The sequence below is a fragment of the Pezoporus wallicus genome, unplaced genomic scaffold, assembly GCF_028554395.1.
Source record: "Pezoporus wallicus isolate ANWC-B61680 ecotype Strahan unplaced genomic scaffold, APGP_CSIRO_Pwel_v1 contig_15, whole genome shotgun sequence".
Taxonomy (NCBI): Eukaryota; Metazoa; Chordata; class Aves; order Psittaciformes; family Psittacidae; genus Pezoporus; species Pezoporus wallicus.
This window is the reverse complement of record NW_026642870.1, coordinates 1,259,013-1,279,821: the sequence shown is the minus strand read 5'-3', so window position 1 is coordinate 1,279,821 and position 20,809 is coordinate 1,259,013. Positions and strand designations below refer to the sequence as shown.

The window sequence follows — 20,809 nt, the reverse complement described above, 5'->3', positions numbered from 1 at the left end:
ACGAACTGAGTTCCTTGGTACTAGGGTAGGTAAAGCACACAAGAAAAGGGAGAGGAAGAGAGTCCTGCCTGTATTGCCCTCTCCCTTCCCTGTGCAGACTGTGCAGCAGAGAGGAAAGAAGAGACAATCTAAGCAAAGCCTCAGACAAAAGCAGATGACAATGAAAAGTAAAATTGGATACCAGCAGGGAGTGTAAGAAATCCTGTGGCTGTTGTGTGTTTGCCTGGCAGACTACACACAAACACAGACAAACTTCACATTGAGAGAGGGTGGGGATTTCTGTCTTGTCATGAAAAAAAAGATGAAAAGGGGCAATAAAAATAAGTTAAATCATATTCCAATATGTACAAAACAAATCGTGCTCAGTAAACCATTTGAATATAAAATCATTCATTATAGTACAACTCTCTCAACTCAATCTGCAGAATAGACACCTGGGGGAGAAGAGGGAGGGGGAAGTGGGGGGCTTTGAGGGATGAGACAGACTCATTTGCAAATCTTGATTTTCCTCAGCTTGCATGGTTAAAAATTACAGAGAAAACCACCTGCAGCTGGGATGACACAGGCTTTAATACTCACGTGCTTATCAGCACTGCATTCAGTTTGGCAGAACTCCTGTAGATGGGGCAAAATAAACAGCTACAGGGAGCTCAGACTGTGTGCACAGACACGAGCTCCGCTGCTCGGTGGTGTATCTGAACTGCTGCTAACTGACCTGTGCTTTCAAGGCTCGGCTCTACTGCTGATCAGCCAGCAAATCCTGCACTCGCTTCTGCCACTGGGACATGATCTGCTAAATATTAGTAAAGACAAGAAGAACAAGATAACACAGCCAACCCTGTGATTCGATTCCAGCAGATATTGTGAGTTGCATTCCAAGCTATACCCCTGGAAATACAACATTTAGCATTAGTCTGTGTTGCCAGTTCCCGTAGCACTACCCATTTTTGTGACATTCTGAAAATTCTGTTAAGGGGGTCTGAGTAACTCTGAACACCAGTGAGAAGCTAGAGCTGCTTTTAACCCCAGGATATAAATCCCCATCAGGCTGTTCTGTAATGTTAGTCATTACCTTCTGCAGCTTGTTGGGGTGTCTCTGTGAAGTGATTTGATGGGCTCAGAGTGAAAACTTCTAAGTGCCATGTGTCTGTCTGCCACTGTGGTGGTCCTTCTGTCTTGCTCATACTCTCAGCAATGGCGCTGCCCTTTCTGTTCCTACAGGACAGCCCATGGAGAGAATTCAAAAGCTTGTTGGGATCTTCCTTATGCTGCTTTTGTTGCCATCCCACTATTGTAAGCAAACAGGGGACTCTGGGGTGCAAACCCATCAAGTGCTCCACAATATTGGGCATAAAGGGAGAAATTCAGACAAGTCAGAAATTCACTGACCCATTTGTGAGAGGTTTTTTGTTGATGACTTGGAGCCCCATGACAGCCTGGGTTTGCAACTTAACTGGCCAATCCTGTGTTTTGTGACCCGGGTAGGGTACGAGGTGGCATCTGACTGTGTGGAAAACTTTGGAGGAGGCAAACTCCAAGACAGCCAGGTGGGATGAGACAAATGAGCTCTAAAAAGTCTCCTTCAGCAAGAACACCCAGTAAAGTTAACACTGTTCCAGTGACTAAAAGCAACAAAGATCTTAGCGCTGCGGCATGTCTTGGCCTTTCCACCCTCCCAAAGCAAGAATTCTGTTTCTGATTTCTACTGGTAACTCCTCACTCTGAGCATCACCCTTTTTGGCAGATGTGCAAGGCTCTGCACAGAAATACCTTACACAGCTCCAGCCTTTGTAAAGTCTTTCCATAACAGAAACACTGTGGGATGGACAATCATGCAACCAGGTAAAATGTGAATTCCAGGGGAACTGCCTCTCCTGCCCTCATTGTACCCAACACTTACTTATCCTGACCTGGATCATGATGCACTGACAGGCCCCTCAAGAAATACTATGTAGTGAAGAAGGTCTGAGTGCATCTGAAAGTCATAGGAAAAATGTTTTGGAAGAAAGGGGCAGATACTGAACAAGAATGTACTATCTGGCCAATACTTCTGCCAGAGTGACTTAAAGCCATTGTTCTCCATTCATTTTAAAACTACACACACATTTTTTCATGTTCTTGTAGCATCAAATAATCAGTCCTAAAAATTAATTGTACCACTTCAAACTGTAGTACATATAAATCACAAAAACCCTACGTTCACATTATGTTAAAAAAGCTCCCTTAAACCCACTAAAGGAAGAAGATAGTGCCAGGTACGTCCTGCAACCCATGCTCTGGCACACAGCACTTGCAATAAATGAACCCATGGCCTACAGCTGTAAAGAGACCAGCACAGCAGGCAGGGTGAGGGGATGGCTCTTCGGTCATTCACTATATTTCCAACTCTGTTTCAAAGTGCCCTATACTTTTCATGGCTTGGATTACCTCTTTAAAATGCATAAATTTGTTATTCCCAATGTACAGGTGGAGGAATTGAGGCATTTGCTGGACACACATTTTGAGTCTAGACGTTTCTGCCTCAGTGCTTGCTAGACTGAGGTCACCCCTCCTTTTGTGGGTTGAAGTGAAACTGTTAACAAGACAGTTTTCAATATAGTTTCATTTCTTCTGCTTGCTACTGTAATATATTACAAACAGAATGTTGGAACAAGGTCTTCTACTGACATGCTTCTAAGGTCAAAGGCTGCCTCTGATTTAGGGGACCCTGCAGACAGATCAGTTGGAATCCAGCTGGATACTCAGAGCCTGTAACATAGAAACAACTCCGGAAAACCAAGCCAAGAAATGTTACCAGTCCTAATCATGCACAGTCCTGTTTATTGTCACCCTTGAGAGCAGAATTTGGTACAGAATGGCTCTCAGAATCAGTGCCAGCGTATGTGGACCTGCCTGGGCATACACTACACAGCTCCGTGCTCATGTGCACCTCAAATATGGATTAGCTGCAGGAACCACTTGTGCATGATGGATCCGTAACACAGGACGCACAGTGAATTGCCTCTGGGGAAAGCTGGGAACTGTGCATATAAAGCAGTTGCTTTTTATATCTTGTGTATGGGTTTTGTGGGTAAACAGCCTGTAAAATTGCATTTTTTAAAATATAAATGTTTTCTTTAGTTACAGCAACACATAAAAGTGCTGGGAATTAGCAGACATAGCTCCTCCCAGTCTTGGAATTCAAAGATGAGCAAATGGAGTTGTAATACCTTCTGCCCCCAAGCCAACAACCGAAAATTGCTTCATTTTGCTTCCCACTTTTCAGCTAGGAGAAAATGCTTATGGCCAGGCTATACATCTCTGGGAACAGGGGCCATTTTGTGGCAGAAGCACTTACAGAACCTTACAGACAGCAACACCACTACCAAATACTGGTACCAGTTGAATGCATGGGTAACAACATCCTACTGTCCTTGTATATGGATGAGCATTTGCTTGTGTACTTTGCAGCCCCAAGATGCAGACCTGGTCAAAACCCATTTGAACTCACTAGGAAAGGCATTCTCTGCCTTCAGTGGACTTTGGATCAGGGCTGTAACAGGGTTGTATTTGAGCCCAAATTGCTGTTTGCATGTTCTAAGTTTTTAGTCATTTTGACTTTGGAGAAGAACATCTCCAGAAGCAAGGTGTATCCCCCAGGGTGTACACAGAAGAAACAAGGCAGCTCCTCTGCTTAAAGCAGCCCCTCCTTTGCAAAACTCAGTGTGATACGAAACTGTTGGAAACAGTATACAGAGGCAGAGAGAGAAATAAAATACAAAACAAGCAGAACTTCAGTAGCTATGTGTGATGGGAAAGGAACACTGCAAAAGTGACATGCTAAAATTGAATGCATCAGCTCTCTGCCTCCCCTCCAGTGATTTCAATGCCATATTTGATTTGCAGTTAGCATGGCCTTTGAAAATCAAATTATATTCCATCTGGGTCATCGTTTACCCTAAACAGTAGCTGGTTCAGGCCCTACAGGCTCAGTAATAACGGGGTGAGACATGAAACAGGCAAAAAGTGCTTCATTTCCATGCTTCCACCCAAACAAAGAAGTGCTTGCAACAGCAAAAAGTAAGCCATACTTTAATTTGGTGAGTGGGAAGAGGAATTGGAGAAGTCGTTGTTCTATGACTCAAAAGGCAGTAAGCAGAACCTGGTTAGACTGTCACCACACTGGAGGATTAAACTCACATCAGTCCCTAAAAAACAGCATTGAAAGATTTCTGCTTTGAAAGTGGTCTGAGACTAAAAAAAACATCCATGATTCCCCTTTCCAGTTTATGAACACAGCTTGTTCATGTAAAGTAAGAGCTGCAGAACAGGCATGGTGCCAAAAGACAGTGTGCACCATCTCATAATGAGTTCAGACCCACAGTCAGAAATTTTCACAGCTCTGGAAGAGAGCCCCATCCTGTTTCCCTTAAATCAGTCCTGGTGACCTCGCTGGAAGCAGGCTGATGGCCATTATCATTTGATAAAAGCAAGTAAAAATAACTGAAAAAATACAGATAGAGGTACATCTGTATGCTTGTTCTAGTTCAGCACTTCACATAGCAACAAACAAAACAAAATCACCCCCTCATCATCTTCCCATTAATGACTAATTACTTGCAGGCTCTTCCCCGGAACCTGTCGTGCAGATTTATGAGGGAGTATTGCTATTTAAATTCTTCCTTTTTTCTTTGCATTTAGAAAAGGGTTTCCATGTGCTGTTAACACATAATACTGGTGACAGCATGAGCGGCAGTTGTGTAGGATGACAGGATGGCATGTGAGTGCACATTTGAGCCTATGTGGAATTTGGTTGCTTTTAACTTGTTTTGGGACCTACCTGTGAAACAAATCTGCAAGCTCTGTGCATGAATTTCCTATTATCTTTGTGATGAAGTTGCGTATGTATATGTGATACCAGTGCAGTGTATCAAAACCTCTGTGCTAAGTACATATCCTAGGCCACAGTCAATTTGCTTTAATGTTTCTTGTCCTCTGATGTTTTTCTTCTTCTTTTGGTTTTTATGGTGGTTTGCATTCTGGCAGTGGCTGCCAGCTGAAACAAAGTGACCGCCCTTGTGCTCAGATCACAGCCCGACAGGATAGCACACCGTCAGCTTAGTCACCATTATCATTTACTTACAAACAATGCAGTTCCCATCCCAGCTTCAAAAACACCCACAGAAGAAAACCTCCGTTTCCTTGGTTTTTAATTCTGTATCTTTATGTCATTATGCTCAAGGCATAAACAGATCTTAAAAATCCTGCTTTTGCCACTGGTGTTTGAATTGTGAGGATAAGAAACATTCTTTCGTGATTGGCCTTAAGAGTGGGTAACTCCATTTGTGCATGGTTTACCTCTGCAATATCATGTTGACCCTTTTTTTATGTCTTTATTATTTTTTTTAAGAATCTCATTGGTCTTGTAAGAAACAGTAAAAAGACCCCCTGCTTAAGGAAGCAATCTACCTTCTGTTTTACAGACTTGCTTTTAAATAAAATAGTTCTTGTTGGTTTTTGCAATTTTACTTCCATGATCTTTTATATGGAAACCCTAGAAGAATCATTAATATAAAAGTCTGCTTAGGCTACCATTTCTCTATAATATGGCTCATGTAGTCCTCAGTGGGCAAGCGTCCTTGCTCTTCCGTCTCTTCCTTGGGAAGCGCTTCATTGGACCGGTGAAGAAGCCTCTCTTCCCGATTCTTTATCCTCTGCTCCATTCTCTCTAGCTGCCGTTTGTACTGGTAGCGCTGTTGGAAGAGGTCCTTTGCATAGTCATAGAGCTGCATGTCCAAGTCATTGAGCTCTTCAATCCTGCGGATGGTGTCATTATCCACCTCTACCCCTCCTGCCCTGGTACTGTTGTACTGCATAAAGGGCCGGATGAATTTCAGATTAAAAGTTCTCTCAAACAGGTACTGAGTCTTTCTCTGGAACTCTGTCAGGCCGAAGAAGGCCATGTCTTTGAGGTTTTTTTTTGCGCTTTCCAGCAGGATCTGTGCTCGCTTGTTCTCTGGGATGAAAGACATGTTGTAGCAGCCCACTAAGCTCAAGTCAGCCAACATCCTCACTTGGCGGTTGTTGGCCAGATTATACGGGCAATCCATGAACTCCTGCAGTGTGCAGCCTGACCAGTCCGTGCCTTCATAGCATGACGGCAGCTCCTCAGGAGTTGGTGTCCTGCCATCACACATGTGCAAGGAGGTCTTCCAAGTAGCTCCTCGTTGGACGTGACGCCATTCGCTGAGGTAACGGGATACGGGGTCTCTCAGAAGTGTGATGTAGTAGAATTTTCTACAAGAAGAAGAGAAAGGAAAATAAATACTCTGCTAGTAACAAGATGCTTGGCAAGCTGAGATACAGTGCAGATATCAGAAAGACAAGAGTAAATCAACACCACAGCATCCATTCCACTGTACTCTTGGGTCATCCTCTTCTTGCAGTATCTTTGCAAAGTAGTTTGTGCACCATTAGACCTGTGTTTCTCTTTCTCATAGCCCATCATTTTAGTCTTGCCAAGTAGCAATGCTTTCACCAGGACATTTGTTTTCAGCCACAGACTGCAAATGCCAGAACAAATCATCAGTATTCGACCAATCTACCAGCTTCAGAGAGCAGCTGTGACTTCAGGGACTGCCTGGCCTTTCACATGGCCACGTGCCCTCTGAATCAGCCAGGGCTTGCTCTTCACGACAGCTCAGCAATTGGTTTACAAGCTGGGCTATCATTTTCACTTCATGCAGATGCTGACCAGGACACCTAGTGCTTGATTGATCTGGCTGCCGAGTTGAAATGTGGGAGTCTGCAGTAAGTAGCAGGATAGCACCACAGAAACATAAGTGAAAAATAATGGGAAATCGGGAATGCAATATGCTTTGTACAAAGAGAAGGCATGAGTTGACAACCAGTAATAGTAGCCGTAGGTCACTCTCTGCTAGTCTGCTGTGGGTTCCAACAAACTTAAGACACATGAGACTAAAAGGAGGAAAAAGCAAGACAATCAGGAGGAACACACATGGTGACATGGGGCATTCTTGCTGTTCCAAATATAATGAAGTCCCCAAGAATACAAGCTGTCCCTTGAACTGCAAACATGACAGCTGCCTTGTACAGAGAGACCCTCCAGCTTCAGCCCACCTTGTGCCTGGGTAAAGTTCTGGGACTGATCGTGATGGAAGTCTGCAACAGCCCTCTGTAGAGGGAAATGGGCCTGTTCCCTTGACTTCTAGCAGCTTGGGACTGTGGTGTCTCTTGAATGTTTCTAGAACAAGGAAATACCTTCTCTAGTTGCTAAAGCCGGCAGGGAATTAAGCCCACATGTGCTCCCAGTGCACAGGGCTGTGTGTCACTGTGCACTGGGGCTGTGTCAGGATAGCGCACATATGCTACTGGAAATGTTTCATATAGAGGTGGTGGTGGATCATTTCCCCACCGGAAATGCATCTTTGGAATGCTGCTACATGGCTTGCTGCCACCAGCAGGGCTTGGGAGAGCTCAGTGTGATGGCCATTGTGAGGGAACTGCACATATTTTTAGGGAAAAAGAAAGCTAAAAAAGGTAAAAATTCTGCTTTGGCTAATATTAACACACTTGTATTTCCTTAGCACCCTCAATATTATTATCCCTAGCAGAAAACTCAATTACTGCAATAAGCGTAATTTATTTTTAAGTAAATACATCAAAGACATTGCCTGGGAAGTCTAACTTTTAAGGAATGTTTGCTTTCCCAAATGATTATTAACTTGCTGATGGGTTGTTCCAAAGCAGTAAATTTTGTAATCTTTCCAGCAATGGCAGTGGGTGTCCACTTGGACTCCAGCTCTTCTCCTCTTTCTGCCTTCAGAACTAGGCCTGATAAAGACATTTCCTATTTTTGGAAGCTTTTCCATTTCTCTTCATAGCAAGGGTATCACACTGTCTAGGAATACTGTCTAGTACTGTCTGTGTACATGGGGAGAAAGAAGGGGGCAGAGTGCATAAGAGAAACACTTCCCCTAAATTTACCTCTTTTTCCTTCATTTACATTGCAGCCTGTAATGAGTCAACTTCCCAGACTGAGATGCAGCTATGATTTACAGAGACAGTGCTAAGAAACCTCTAACAGATGGGGATAAAATATGACAGTGGAAGGAAAAGGAAAGCAATGATGAATGCCAGATGTTCAAGTGACAGACATTGATGCTAAACACTACCAGCACTTGTGAACTGTAGTGGACTTTTTATTTACACCAATGTAATCTAAAGGCTGCATTTTTTTCCTGTAGCAGGTAGAAGCTAATTATTATTATTATACAGCTTACAGAAACTGCAAGTTTCACCTAAGATCAGGGACTCATTTGTGCGGTATCCAAAGACACAGGAGGAACCGATTCCTGTCTAAACCTGCAGTCTATACAAGTATGGATAAGGAAAAAAAGAACCATTAGAAACTGTATTTTGTACACAGGGGAACTACCAATATAAAATGATGGCCAGATGGCCATAAAGTCAAATGAGTGTCTGTGGCAGAGCTGGCATGAATCTGATTCTTGTAAGCCTGAGTCCAGTTTGTCTTCTTTCACTCTGCCTCTGTTTAAACTTTAGGGATCCATTAGTAAATATGGAATACAAAGCTTGTAGGGTCCATTGAATCACAAACAGCTTGAACAGGACATAGACTGAGAAAAGGTTAGGAGCAAGTATTTCTTCTTTCACACCTGCACTTCAAGAGCTGTTATCTTAGTTGAAGCGATACGCTGGTAAATATTTTACCATGAGCAATCTCTAAGATTCATCTCATGGACAGAAAAAAATAGACAACAGAAATACTGAATAGAATGTTTTTTGAAAATATACTGAATTTGATGTGACCCTTCCCAGGTCTGTCACGTAGAAAAGCAGAAGAAGTGGAGCTTGCCTCCTAAAACAGAAATAAGATGCATCTTTGGAAACTGGAATACTGGCAGTGGAACCAGGCCCCTGGAGGTACATTAGGAAGCTGCCCCAGTGGAGCTTAAATTAAATCCAAGCAAACAAACAAATAAACAGAGACTGCAGTGCAAATGAATAGTTTAAACCGCCTAAGATGAGATGTGCCACTGATATACTGGAAGTTATTCTCCCAAACCTCTATTTAGCTTTCTGGAAGGATACTACTTTCAGAGGTGCAGATTCCCTGGGCTCTCAGGAAAGTAAAGAGCACACCTTCAGGAAGGCCAGGGCCTCGGGAACTGGAGAGATGAGCCACTTTGGTATTAGATGAATGACCATGTAAGCATTCACCTAAAGTACTTAAGATACTGAAGTTTGCATTCATGAACTATAACTTGGGGATTGCCTTTAAGTGCAGAGAAAAGTTAGCTATCTTGCTAAAGCATCGCTCATTAGCAGCAACATTATTAATATCGTGAGCCAGAAAGTGGGGGGAACTTTGTGCCAGCATGGTTGAGAACACGGGTAGTGCCACTTGTCAGCAGTGCCTTGCAATTTATGAGGAACCACATGGCTACTGAGTTCTCTTTTGTCATCAGAGATAAAATAAACCCATAAAATACACGCAGCTGGGAGTGCCCTTCCTTTCAGCATGGTGCCCCAGACAGCTACTTAAGTTAAATATTCCTTAAGACTCATTTCAGAAGTGTGGTCTTCTCCTAGCCCAGATGGTTGCACTCAATCCTGCCTCATAAAAAACCCAAATAGCCCCAGTCTGATCATGCAATGCCAAGTCTCACTGGCCTTCATCAACAAACTTGAAGAAGAAAAATGGACATTCTAGTCGGTAAGATACTTCTTTTCCTGTTCTTCCCATGTGAAGCTTGGCAGAACAGCATTACTACTCTTGTAAGCTCCCCTTCTATATATCCATGGGGTTGTGATCCCCAGGATGACAAAGAAAAGCAGAAGCCGAAGTCCCACCTCTGCCTTTCCTTGCATTATTGTCCCTGCACTCCCAAAAGGAAAATCTACCTGAAGATCCCTGGAGCATTTGCAACAGCAGTGTTGCAACTCAGATCTATATGCAAGCTGCACAGTTTTGCCTGAGGAAAGAATCACTACTGTATTTATTGAACAGAGCAAAATGAAATCATGTGTTTGGTAAACAATCCTGCATTAGAACTGAAGTTTCAGGGAGAAAAAAATCCAGTATTAGAAAGGAAAGGCAATCCTGCAATTGGAGTATACACATCAGTGGAAGCACCCCTTGCGTCAAAATTACCCTATGTGTCCCAGACGGATCTCTCTTTCTGCCTCTGTTTCCCATGTGTGAAGGGCTGCCAATGTCTCCTTTGTCTATCTTGGCAATTCAAAACGTAACATCTTTAGGAGCAGGAGTCTCCTTCAGTGATTATGCAAAGCCCCTGTTTCAGCCTGGATTGAGGACAATAGTTAACTTGAGGCGTATTTTCATGACACAGGCGTCAGGGGCACTGTTGCCTACACGATTCCCACCCCAACCTCTCCTTCCCGTTCTCCCGCAGCAGCACAAAGCAGCCTTGGTTTTGCCAGCAGAGTTGGGTCTGGTTTGGGTTTTTTGTTTGGTCTGGGTTGGGTTTTTTTCAGGGCCATGCTGCACATGCAGTCACAGAGCAGATCTGGGTTAAAAACAACCCTTTCTTGCAGACATGAGGGGGTGGCTGAAGCCCCACTTTAGTTATATTCTGCCTTAATTCCTGTCAGCAGGTTCCTCAGCTAATGAAAGGGAAATTAAACTCTCCTTCTTTTAAAAAAAAACAATTCCTTCTCTTTCGCTAATAACCAGTCAACAACATTCTGATGAAGTGACAGATTCTAAATATGATGCTATTATCTCTCTTCAGTTCATTTCCATTTATGCTTTCCTACATTCCTATTCAGTATACCCTTCTTCCCACTGATAGTCTCTAAAATCTACCAAGAGCTGCTTATTTGACTGTGCAATCCCCTATTCTTCGCTGTGATTAAATGCTTCCCTCCCACACAGCCAAAATATCTATTTCTACGGGCTCTTCACTGAGCTTTCAAGTGTCCCTCACAGGAAAAGTAAAATCTATCAGAAGTCCTTCTTGGGTACTGTGGTGGCCTTCCATCAGATAAAGAGCAAAATAAGGATAGCCACTTCCAATCATAAATGCTTCATTCCGCCTGCCAGGAGGGGGAAAGGGAAGGAAGCTGCACAGGTCAGCTTCAATCATATAACCCCAATCTGTCAAAGCAACATGCCCCCAGGCTACAATTTTTCTACTGCTAAAGAAGAAAATAATAAAAACCTCTTTCTGTGTCCTTGCTGAATTAACTGAACAGAACAGAACAGAACAGGGTGTCCGCCAGCTTGCAGGAACAAGAAACACTCTGTTTTGTTTAAAAGAAGTAGCAACCTCAAATTTGTGGCTGATTTAAGGCATCTTTATAAGCCAAGGCCATGTATTACACACTCCTCAAATCATTTGTGAGGGTCCTTTTTCAGTTCATAGTCACTGTAAATAGTTTATCACTAAAACAACTAGTAATTTTGCCTCCTACCAGCGAAATGAAAATAGGCACCCACCCTGCCATTAGTCTGCAGGGACCAAGGAAAGAACTAGAGCAAGGAAAGAACCAGAGCAGTCAGCACCACTACTGCAATCATGTAAACCCTCACCTTACAGACAGTTAAGAGGATTATTAGGCAATGGTTATCTCCCCTGAAAATGGACAGTGTATTCTAAAGGAACAGTCCCAGCAATGGCATACAGGTAAATAACAAGTAAAGGTGAGTCAGGGGTTTCTACTAATGGATGAGCTGAGAATGTGGCAGGTGAAAGTTTGAAAGGAATTTATCTTCTCACTATAAAGTCATACTATGTGTTACCTACAAACAACAGATGTATGGAAACTGCTCTACCCTTCTACACAGAGCCACAAAATGACCTTCTGCTACGGTGGAGTGCAGAACACTCTCCAGCTATCCCCACCACCTGCTTCAGTACAAGTCCTCTCTTGCCTTATTTACCACCAATACACCAAATCCCTGCTCACCACTTTTAAAACCCAGACGTGGGAAGACTCCAGGTGTCCCTTCTTACTCCACAGTCAGATTTTTTGCATAACAAAACACACTCTCAGTTAGAGATTGGAATTTAATATATGTACAATGATTACTTCCTTTGGTAGCAAATAGCCCTAATTTTCCTCAGTCTATTTCCTCTCATCTGGTGTTCATTTAGACTCTTCCTGCATTTCACACACAATAAACTCTTCAGCCCTTTAAAAGTCACAGAAAAAAAGAAAGAAAACCCCAAACAAACAAATAAACAAAAAACCAAGTCTCTTCTGTCTCCTATGTTTAAATAAAGGTTGCAACACAAAACACCAGAAGCCAAGAAACTTCACAGCAAAGGCAGTTCTCCAGTACTCACTCAGCCTGTGGGTGCAAACACCTACCATCAACATTTTTCTGTTCCGGTAAAGGAAGGGGCTGTCTTTACAGCAAGTCAGTGCTTGCTTTGGTAACTGGGTTTGTTTTGCACAGTTGGGTTTGTTTTGCCTGATGTCGCTGCTCTTGGGACTCTGCTGTATTAAAAGATAGGATGTTTTGAAATGCAACAACCATCACACAGGCTCTGCTGACCCTCCAGATCTTCATTCAGGGACTTCTCCTAGGGTCTGATCTCACTGTAGGCCATGCTGCTGACAGCCCACTGTGAGCTAACCATGAAAAACAACACTGGCGCTGCTTCAGGAGGTGAAGCCAGAAGAGAATACCCTCATACTACTGACAAATTGACATGCTCTTCTTCCAAATGGGAATATTAACTCCTCCAGACTCTCTTGGCTGGATGTAATCCAGAGCACATATTTCCAAATACACGAGGGTGGGTTTCAGCAGGTAAAATTGGGTATTTCAGTCCATCTACCCCTTCTGTAAGCACCAGCAGCTCCTGAAAAAAGAGCACTTCTAGAGCTGGGCATTTATATGGCTTTGAGGGCTGCAGCTTTTCCTGCTGCCCTTCCCGTGCACAGGATAATTGTAGTTGGACTGGATGGTCTTAGGTCTGTGCCAACAGATCTATCCTATCCTATCCTATCCTATCCTATCCTATCCTATCCTATCCTATCCTATCCTATCCTATCCTATCCTATCCTATTTCTCTTTTCCCCTTGGGGAAGAACAGATGAAAAATGGAAAAACAGAGTCAACTCGTAATTCCAGAAGCTGTAACAATACTGGCTGAGGGTGTAAGTAGATCTGTAGCAGATTTCAGAGTGTAAATGAACCTGAGGTTACTTAGGTCTCATGTTCTGGATTTAAATAGCTGCAGACTCAGTTACATATTTATATTTTTTAGCAGGAATTAAAATGTGTTATATTCATTAAATATACACTTAAAAATACCAGTACTATATTAACTTGGGAGTTAAAAAACAATGTAACTGAGTAGGCATGCTTGGAAGGCCACACCTCTCTTTCTTCCCCTGTGTGTTTCCTAAAATGTGGAGGATTTTGAATGCTTCACAATCCTGGTGATGCAGCCTTTCATCATACAATGAACGGTCACACTGCAGTGGCAGGCAGGGAGCGTGAAGCTCCTGTGTGCCTGTACCTGTGTGTACCAAACACAACACATCTTTCTTGCAAAGGCACTATAAAAGATGAGAGAAGCTGACAGTGAAGAAAGAGACAAAAGAGTGAGCAGCATCTCAGGCATTTCACAAGAGGAACAACCACCCCTCCATCCACTCAGAACAACTTCAAACAAAAGCTCTCCTTTTGGTGTTTGCAATAGACACACAGGCTCAGAATCACAGCTTTACGAACACCAGATAGTGTCAAACACTATTGCAAGGGCCTTCTCCATCCTGGTGGCGGTGAAACCTGCAGATGTGGAGCCAAGGAAAACATGAATCTGTGTGCTCCTGCAGCAACTGAGTCTCGATTTTGGAATCTGTAGGAAAGACAATGCTGTGTGTCTGCATGTGCCTCTGCACACATGGTAGCTGTGTGAGACGTCTCTATTTAAAGTTGACCTACAAAGAAAGGTAGGTCTACAAAGCAGTAGTTGGAATACTATTACATATATATTCCTTTTACATAGGTTTGTGTCTGGAATCAAATGCAGCATCAAGACAGGTATGGTTTGCTATCAATTCCTCTGAGACCATCAGAAATGGACACTTCCAGGCTCACTGTCTCCATAAATGAAATGAGGGTGTGTTTGTACCTTAGATCTCAGTATTGTGCAGCACTGATACTCGCTGTGTTCATAACGCATTAGTACACACGCCACCCCAGTTCAGATTTGCTAGCAAAGCACTACCAATAGGCTTTCACCCAGGAAACAAGTACGGTCCTATCACCCTCATGCCTCATGGCTGTTTTATATCCAATTAGCAGAATAGACACAGACTATGGGTTTTAAAAACATCTCTGCTCTTCAAGAAAACTGAGCTGCTGTGTAAGCACAAGAATTTCCTGTTGCAGTGTCTCTTGCAAACAAGTTAATCTATGAAAAGACACATGACATGTTATGAACCTCAGCTCGTTTTTCAAAATGACAGATGTGATGAAAATTGGCCAAAGGCTTGGAAAAAAAAGTGGGGTCAGGGTGAGGGGAGCAGATGGGGGGAGGAGAGGAAGGCATTCCAGAGCCCTCTGGAGCCTTGGACTCCTCTAGGACCCATTAAAAGCTTATGTTACTTACACCGTTTATAAACAAATGCTTTCTTTTGCCATTATAACCTTCCTCCTATCAAGCGCTTAGGAAGTGTTGACTGCTGTCTTCTACTGAAGCAAGGCACCAAAAATGACGGTGAGTTACAAATCATATACCTTCGATTTATTACCTTTCCCAAGTTTCAGGAGGTTTGTTGTGATTCCTAAGTGACCTTAGTAAACCAACTAATCAATAGCACATCTGAATGCTGACAGACTGCAATGGAAAGTTTCACTGCCAGAAGGATTACATCAGTGCTGGCAGAGGACAGACAGTAGAAATGTGGACTGCAACCCATGCTTATTCTTTGCATTCTTTAGCTTTTATTATTGCCTTTGCTGTCATCAAGGTAAGAGGTTCAGGATGAGAAAACACTGCCATTCTCCCTAAGAAACATGTTCTCTCCCTTCACTTATGGGCTCTATTGCAGGGACTTTCATTTTTATTGATTTTAGCACTACACAAAATACAGATCTTAGTCACACACTGCAGCCATATTTACTGTAAAATATTTGCTCTAAGAGTACTGTACCCATTAGGTTTTTGAGTTTCTCCCTGTAGGCTGGACACATTAAAAACAAGCAAGAAACAAATCAGCCCCTGAAGAGACATTTGCAATGAGACTTTTCATCTCTGTGTCAGTGTGGCACTGGAGAGGTAGCAGAAGATAGCGGTTTTTACCCTAGCACTAGACAGGTTAAGTGGAAAACATTTGGGGTCTTATTCTAGCTCCCTGGGGTAAGTGCTGTCCCCTAATAAAGTGCCAGTGGAGGCTGCCATTTATGTCTCCTACTTGTCATCGAGACTGAGATGCACTGGTTCTGCATAGAAATCTGCACAGCTTTGTGCTGTCTTTACCCTGGGAAGAGAGAGAAAGCCAGGGATTCAAGCCTCCCCAGGTGTCAAGATGGATGCAGTGAATAAAACAAGTGCATATTTTACCTAATAAAGCAGGATATCTGCATCTGATTCCTGCAGACTTCAGGACGCAGTTTGGGAACGATTAGGATACTGTCACACAGAAAAAAAGAAAACCAGAAGCAAGTTGAAATAGTGCAAAGACAAAGCAGAAGTAGCTATGCAATATGGAAAGATATTCATCTGCATCAGTTGCAAACAAAGCAGCTAGGCTGGAATTTGCATTTTCTTTTGATCTGTAAGCCAGCTTCTCTTGCGCATCACAGGAGTTCCACTGGCACTAAGATTCAAGAAGTGTAACAGCATGACAGACAGGAAGTATTTCTTCTTGAGAAAGATTAAATTATAAAGAAACCATACGGGAAGATGAAGGGAGCAAGAGTAGTCACAGGAGCAGATATTGATTGCTTATGCAGGACAACTGAATTCCTCAGCAACTGCCTGCCTCAGCCAAAAGGATGCAATATTTGTGTCAGGCAGCTGCAGCTGCAACACAGACACCCACGAGTTGCTTGCGGCTCAATCTTGTTCCAGTCAAAACCTGATGGATGGCTACTTGTATTGATCAGAGTGGGAAGACTCAGGAAACTGAATTGAGAAGCACAGGATTTTGAAACTAGATTGACATGTCCTGGACAGACAAGCAAACATTGTAACTTCCAATCAGCCAGGGTACATAAGGAAACAAGACATCCCAAGGAACTAAAACATAAAAAGCAGTGCAGCCCATTCTTGGAAGCAACCACAATGCAAGCTGTTGCAAGGACTGGCTTCCAAAGAGCATCTCTGTGAGCCAGGTAGGGCTGCTAGAGAAAGGGAACAACTGCTGCCCAGCAAAACAAATCCATGTGAGCTACATGCACCTAATGGCATAGATGACTGGTCCTGATTCCATTTACCCAGTGCTGGGAGGGGTTCCCACACTGCTGCTTTTCTTGCAAATGGTCATATTAGTGGCTTACGAAGAGTACCAAAGCTCCCCCTTCTCAATTAACTGGCTTTCCCTTGCTCAGGAATAGCAGATGCTGTCAAGCAACAAATAGATAATCCCCAAGAAAGCAGAGCTACTAATCAGCCACTTCTACATTTAAGATCACTCGGAGTTGCCACTGTCTTATACTGTTTTTCTAATTAATTGCACTGGAATGCACTTAAGCAAGTCCCGGATCAAAGAATCAACTGCAGAGATTGAAATAAATCCTGTCTGTGCTGCTAATGCCTTGGAAACGGATGACGGATGACTTGCTAAGCATTCCAAATCCTGGGTACCAATGTTTTAAAACTACAGATAGTGTGAGACACTTTGAAAGGAACAGATTTAGGAATAAAAAGGAAAAAATTCCCTTCATTTGCTTGTAAAAGACAATTAAACAAGGGCAATCATTCAACTAATTTATTGTGAAGTTTGTGTATCTTAAGTTCCTTATTCTCTGCTTTCCTATCACTGGAAATCACAGCGCAGGAGTGTCAATTTTTATTATAGCAAAACTTTATCATCGTTACAGATTTCTTTTTCTTTTAAATTTGTTTTTATGAAGGGTTGAAATCTTTTCAAAGGAATGATAAATAAAAATAATTGGGGATGGATGCGTTACCAGTTGGTGCAATAAATCACTGCCTCTTCCTGCATGAGTCTCTCTCTCATGGTTTAGAATATCATCAGAATGCCTTTGACTGATTTACAATTTAGTAATCCAGCCATCATCATCCATAATTCTACAATAAACCACGGTACTTAATGTAGCTGTTACAGATGTGCAGAAGTTCATTCCCTGCCTTTTAGGAGGTGATATCTAGAAGGCAGCTGCAGACACCAGGATTAGCTCAGGAAGAAAACTCTGTCTTCAGCACAGGAAAACATCCCATTTTCCTGTAACAATGCCCTGTCTTTAAACCTGAGAGACAACCTTGATATAGCCAGGTTCAATTATTAAACACCAAATATCTATATGCATATATGCACCCCCTTACAACCTGGCAGGCGTAACAAAATGCCAGGCTTCTGTCTAAAACACATTACTTCCTTGGAAAGCAAGACATTACTGAAAGCTGTATGCAACCAACCCAGCAAAGGGTGTGCATCTAAAAGCAACTGGTCTTACAGGCCAGGCCAGCATCAAGATACCCATGCTGCAGTGCATTCTGCATGTGGCACAGTGTCCGGAGTCAGACCTAAGGCAGGGGTTAGAGTTTGCTCTTAAAAACCCCACAGGAGTGGGGCTCAGGCAGTGCAGCCTGAGAAATAGGGTGCTACTCATTCTGCTGTTACTGTAACCAACACCAGCCCTTCCTGACAGCACAACTGGAGACATCATGGGCACTGTTACTCATCTTTTGGCTGACTGGAAAACAGTAGGTTAATTCTAATTGGTTTCAACTTCTTCTGCTACAGCCTGAGAGCAACACAGCACGAGCTAGCCTGCAGTTAATGCTTTTGTTAATACCGTTTCTTAAAGAAAAGGAAAATATGTAACATGCATAATAGAAGGTGCAGGTATTTTATAGTAAACGGCGCTAGTACTCTCTGCCAACCTCACAGCAGCCACAGTTCATTTAAAGCAGGCATACAGAAATAGCCAGCAGGAATTGTCAAAGTGATGGTCTAGGTCACAGAAACAATTTCTTTCCTTAAGTGAATCAGCATACTGAGGAAGCTAACAAAGACTGCAGAATTCATTAGCAGAATTCATGTGCTGGAAAGGTTCTGCTCTGAATCCATCACTGCTCTGTCTAGGCCAGCCAGCATCCTGTCTCTGACAGTGACCTGTCCCAGGCACTGCCAAGAGAGGTGCAAGGAATAGCAAAGATATTTCTAATTACAGGAATCCTCTTGTTCCCTTTCAGCTGCACTCTCAGGAATCATAAATCAGACTGGTTTGGGTCGTCAGGGATATTTGAGTCTTCGAAACTTCAACCATCACAGGAATTCTCAGCTGGGTCTCAATCAGTACATTATGAGGCTGAAAGAGCTGGCAAATCTGCACGAGTGTAAGGCCCAATGACATACCCAGTGGGTATTTCACAGGGAGAGCACCCGTGGGTGTGGAGAAGGGATATCACGCTCTAACAAACCATGGGTTCATCTGCTTCTGAGGGTGGTAAATGATAGCCCCTGCCTGCAGCTGGCAGGGGCACTTACAACTACCAGAAGAGTGGCAATGTGATTTTGAAAAGCAGCTTTTTGATTAATAAATCCTTGAGATTCTTTTCTTAAATATGGCCCACTGTTATTGCCTCAACTTTTATTTGAAGGACCTTGAAGGTGTCCTAACTGGCTGAAAGGCAACCAAGCTCCTCTGCAGCTCTACTGCAGATAGGCCTAATTATGTGCTTACAAGTGTAGACTACAATTCTCCAAAGCCCTCAGAAGAACCCTTTGCATCTCTTCAAAGAAAGCACAGAGTGGGACTATTCCTCCTGCTCCCCCTACAGCCTGGGAATACCCCCACATCCCTCCACAACGGAGGAAGAACCCCACTCTCCCTGAGAGCCAGACAGGCTCTCGATCACCACGTCTGGCTAACAACTGCCGCCTCTGGTGGGGTGGCATGACTGAGGCTGAGGGTTGGCACAAGCACATCCTCCCAAGGCAATTCTCTGCACACACAACTTTCCTTCCAGGGGGACTTACAGTACTTGCCATTGGTATTTACATTTCCAATTTAACAGCTTATATTCACTGCTTACACAAACATGGCATACAAAGTACCCCTGGCCTGCAGGTGATGTTCACAGAATCACAGAATGGTTTGGGTTGGAAAGGACCTTAAAGCTCATCCAGTTCCAACCCCTTGCCACAGACAGGGACACCTTCCACTACAGCAGGTTGCTCCAAGCCCCTGTGTCCAACCTGGCCTTGAACACTGCCAGGGATGGGGCAGCCACAGTTTCTGGGCACCCTGTGCCAGCGCCTCAGCACCCTCACAGGGAAGAACTTCTGCCTAATGTCTCATCTAAATCTCCCCTGTCAGTTTAAAGCCACTCCCCCTTGTGCTGTTGCATACATAACTGGAACACTGGGGTTTGCATTGAGATTACAATTTTGTATCTATAGAGCGCTTTGCTTAAGTTTGCCTCAGGCTTGACTATGAAATACCGCCTTCAACAAAATGACAGAGGATTTTTCTCCTCATAGGCTTATATTACATGGAAAGGTTTTGCTGGTGTAGCTGTGCTGTGAGAATAATAAGATAAGATGTCAGCCAAATAGCAATACCAGCAAAAACTTGTGGATAGCTATACAGTTGTGTGAATAGCTTATTCTGTCCAGGGAAATGGGTTAAGTTATAGAGGCAGAGGAACACTTGCCAGTGTGAGTTCTCTTCCAAAAGGGGTTTAGCAGCACAGCTCTGCTAAAATAACCACATTCTGAATGCAGAATTGTTGAATAACAATTTACCAATGGCAGTCTGCATCCCCAGAGCATGCTGTGATTAAGCCTCTGCCCACTGAGATCTGCTGGGCTGAGGCCACCAGTTCTTTCAGATACACTGGCAAACTGCTGAGCTTGGAGAGGCTTTCAGTCACTACCAACCTGGGATGATGAGAGCTGGTGACTGTGTTATATGAGGCTCCATATCCCACAGCCTGAGCCATTCAATCCTCTGACTGTCTTTTCACATAGGAATTCAAGTTTTCTTTGAGCATTTTGCCAACGGGAGCTGGAGGATTGCAGGGTCATTGCAATCCACTTCTTTGAATGCTCTGTGGGATCTCAGCTTCGTGTATTACGATTTTTCATCCCAAAGAGAGGGTGTGTACAAAAGCAAGAGATCTGGAAAGCTTTTAGCATCCCAGGAACTGACAATACTGCTTCATTTGTTTGCTCCATGTATCCTGATGATGGTTTTTATTATCCATTAGCTCAAACACAGCAAAGCTACATCTCTCAGTCAGTTGTGGGATGCAGGTATTTGGGTTCAAATTCCCCTCGTTAGACTTCCTGAGAAACTGGGCTGATGCTTGTTGTGCATCCTGTTATTCCAGTCAACCTACAGAAAAGTGCCAGAGCTGGCATGAAAGGCATGGATCAGAGACAGACAAAACCAAAAGTAAATTCCTCCCACTCCACACTTGGGTTTGTTGTACCTGTTGCTACACCTGTATCCTCCTTATGCCAGCCATAACAAAGGCAAAAGCAGTTGTAGGGAGGGACAGAAATGTGATTGCTAAACTAGAAAATTAATACTGAAAGAATCAGTACAGTAAGGGTTCACAATGTTCACTCTGGAAAGACAAGATCTTTCTTCTGGATAATCCCC

At 43.3% G+C, this 20,809-nt stretch overlaps 1 protein-coding gene and 1 long non-coding RNA gene across 3 annotated transcripts in view; one reads left to right on the top strand and one right to left on the bottom strand.

Moving 5' to 3' along the window:
• Positions 1–4,998: 4,998 nt before the first annotated feature.
• Positions 4,999–20,809, bottom strand: part of HS6ST1 (heparan sulfate 6-O-sulfotransferase 1) — a 184,430-nt gene continuing 168,619 nt past the window's right edge. Inside the window, exon 2 of the mRNA XM_057432996.1 lies at positions 4,999–6,276. Within this exon, the coding sequence (XP_057288979.1) occupies positions 5,568–6,276 (709 nt within the window). The 3' untranslated portion in view covers positions 4,999–5,567. The remainder of the gene's footprint in view (positions 6,277–20,809) is intronic.
• On the top strand, positions 6,285–16,415 carry LOC130611825 (uncharacterized). 2 transcript variants are annotated; one of them, XR_008975328.1, is made up of 4 exons: positions 6,285–6,789; positions 8,842–9,231; positions 11,464–11,672; positions 15,815–16,415. It is a non-coding gene; the product is annotated as an uncharacterized LOC130611825 (long non-coding RNA). The 2 variants fall into 2 exon arrangements; XR_008975329.1 differs by lacking the exon at positions 11,464–11,672.